At 59.7% G+C, this 2644-nt stretch overlaps 1 protein-coding gene across 4 annotated transcripts in view; it reads left to right on the forward strand.

Annotated features, from left to right (window-relative positions):
• Positions 1–668: 668 nt before the first annotated feature.
• Eomes (eomesodermin) overlaps positions 669–2644 on the forward strand; it is a 9642-nt gene continuing 7666 nt past the window's right edge. For 2 of the 4 annotated variants that reach the window (XM_021206452.1, XM_021206453.1), the window contains exon 1: positions 669–2020. In XM_021206452.1, coding sequence (XP_021062111.1) covers positions 1131–2020 — 890 coding nt within the window. In that variant the 5' untranslated portion in view covers positions 669–1130. The remainder of the gene's footprint in view (positions 2021–2644) is intronic. The other 2 variants (XR_002380835.1, XM_029543766.1) reach the window with 2 other exon arrangements.

Genomic DNA, 2644 nt, shown 5'->3' on the forward strand with positions numbered 1-2644 from the left:
TCGTTCGGACAGACTCATGTTAGGTCTTCAGAGGCCCACTTCAGAAGCTAGAAGCCGGGGTTTCTGATTCAGACGTGGAATCCTTTTGCCATCTCTGGAATTCCAAAAACTGAACGCGAGGTTTCTCTCCACCAAGTCTTTACGTTAAAAGATGGGACAGAACAAAAAGCGGTTCCTGTGTGTTGAAGGCCAGGAAGTCAGAAGGAGGGTGTGCGCAGAGACTTTGGGTCGCTCTCCAGCCCTCCCCTAGATTTGCACCCCCGGGGACCTGAGTCTTCCTACAAGCAGGGAGCTTGTAAAGACGTCCTCACGGGCCTTTAGGACCTGCCAGACTAGACCCGAACTCAGGAATGACTCCTATGCCAAGGACGGACCATGTTCGCAGACTTCAAACCCGTTTCTCAGGCGCCATATAGACACCGGGGACACCAGGATTGACTCTCAGTGGGATATAGTTCCCCCAAAGACGCTTAAAGAAACACCAAACCAGCAATAACAGCCACATAAGCTAAGAGAAAAAGAAACTCGCAGACGACCCGATCCAATTAATAAATACTTAATTGAATTAGTGTCACCTCTTACAGCCAATAGCAAAGTCCCCTAGCCATGGGGCTGCGAAGCCCCTCCCTGGCCGCACACATATAAGCAGCCAACCACAGCTCACAAGTTTCCAAGCGGTCAAGTAGGCCTAGAGTTTAGTAGAGCCAGCCGAGAGGAAAAGGCTGGTTGCTAAATGGGAACTCAGAGCTAAGTCCTCTTCTTCCTTAGTGTGAGTGTAGGGGTCCTGAGAGGTTAGACAAGGGGGGAAGGAAGAAAAGAAAGAAGGAAGGAAGGAAGGAAGGAAGGAAGGAAGGAAGGAAGGAAGGAAGGAAGGAAGGAAGGAAAGGGACACCTACAACCCGGGGTTTATTCCCTTGCTACAATCCCGAGTTTGTTCCTTTGAGGGAAGGACGCTGGATTGGGCGCGCGCTGAAGCCGCCCCGCAGGTCCTCAGGTGGGTAGCCTAGGCGAGGGAGGAAGGGGACATTACCTTCCCCTCGGAAGAGGGCGCTGGCTCCCCCAGCTGGCCTTTATAACCAGGCCGCGGGAGGCGAGGAGGCAGCCGGCTGCCGTCTGCGATTCGCTAAAGCATGCAGTTGGGAGAGCAGCTCCTGGTGAGCTCCGTGAACCTGCCCGGCGCTCACTTCTACTCGCTGGAGAGTGCTCGCGGAGGAGGAGGAGGAGGAGGAGGCGGAGGAGGAGGTGGAGGTGGAGGGAGCGTCAGCCTCCTCCCCGGTGCTGCCCCCTCGCCCCAGAGGCTGGACTTAGACAAAGCGTCCAAGAAGTTTCCGGGCAGTCTCCCGTGCCAGGCAGGGAGCGCAGAACCCGCGGGCGCCGGCGCGGGGGCCCCCGCGGCCATGCTCAGTGACGCGGACGCTGGGGACACCTTCGGCAGCACCTCGGCGGTGACCAAGCCCGGGCCCCCGGACGGCCGCAAGGGCTCCCCGTGCGCGGAGGAGGAGCTGCCCTCCGCCGCCACCGCCGCGGCCACCGCGCGCTACTCCATGGACAGCCTGAGCTCCGAGCGCTACTATCTCCCGTCGCCGGGACCGCAGGGCTCCGAGCTCGCCGCGCCCTGCTCGCTCTTCCAGTACCCGGCGGCGGCCGGAGCGGCCCACGGACCCGTGTACCCCGCGTCCAATGGCGCGCGCTACCCCTACGGCTCCATGCTGCCCCCCGGTGGATTCCCCGCCGCCGTGTGCCCGCCCGCGAGGGCGCAGTTCGGCCCCGCTGCGGGTTCGGGGAGCGGCGCCGGTAGCAGCGGCGGCGGTGCCGGCGGTCCTGGCGCCTATCCCTACGGCCAGGGCTCTCCGCTCTACGGGCCATACGCCGGAACCTCAGCGGCCGGGTCTTGCGGAGGATTGGGGGGCCTAGGGGTGCCTGGCTCCGGCTTCCGCGCCCACGTCTACCTGTGCAACCGGCCCCTGTGGCTCAAATTCCACCGGCACCAAACTGAGATGATCATCACCAAACAGGGCAGGTGAGTGCAGGATGGAGGGACCCCTGGCGCTTGGTTGTCCGCTCACTGCGTGTTCTGCTTAGGGTGTTTAAATGCGTGCTGTAAAAGGGGACATCATATCTCCAAAGTCGTGTCCCTGTACATCCTAAGGCACACCTGTGGCTTGGGCTCTGAGCCCACGTTATTCTCCTCTCTAGTTACCTTCACCGGGATTGACTAGGAGGAGGAGGCGGAGATGGAAATTTGGGAATGGACCCTTGAGGGCGGATCTACGTGGCCCGCTGGCTCCTGGGTTTGCAGCGGGCGATTTGTGGGCTGCATAGGTAAAGAGGGTTGGCTGGAGCTGGCTGTGGCCTGCTCACAAGTGTTTGAAATGCAGCTTTTTAAAACTCCTTGGTTTGGTGGGGGCTCTTCTGTAAGAAGAGCAGAAAGAAGTCAGTTTGAGCTGGTGACTAGGTCGACAGTTTCTGGAGCCAGATGTTTGGGGGAGGGGGCTTTGCTTGCGGGGAAGGGACCAGAAAGTTCTGGCACACCTTCGAACTGTCATCAGCTACTTTGTGAGGAAGTGAAGAGTGAATATTGGGAGACAGGGACCCAAAGAGGGGGGGGGGAGAGAGAGAGAGAGAGAGAGAGAGAGAGAGAGAG

The sequence above is a fragment of the Mus pahari genome, chromosome 10 (genome assembly GCF_900095145.1).
Source record: "Mus pahari chromosome 10, PAHARI_EIJ_v1.1, whole genome shotgun sequence".
NCBI classification, from domain to species: domain Eukaryota; kingdom Metazoa; phylum Chordata; class Mammalia; order Rodentia; family Muridae; genus Mus; species Mus pahari.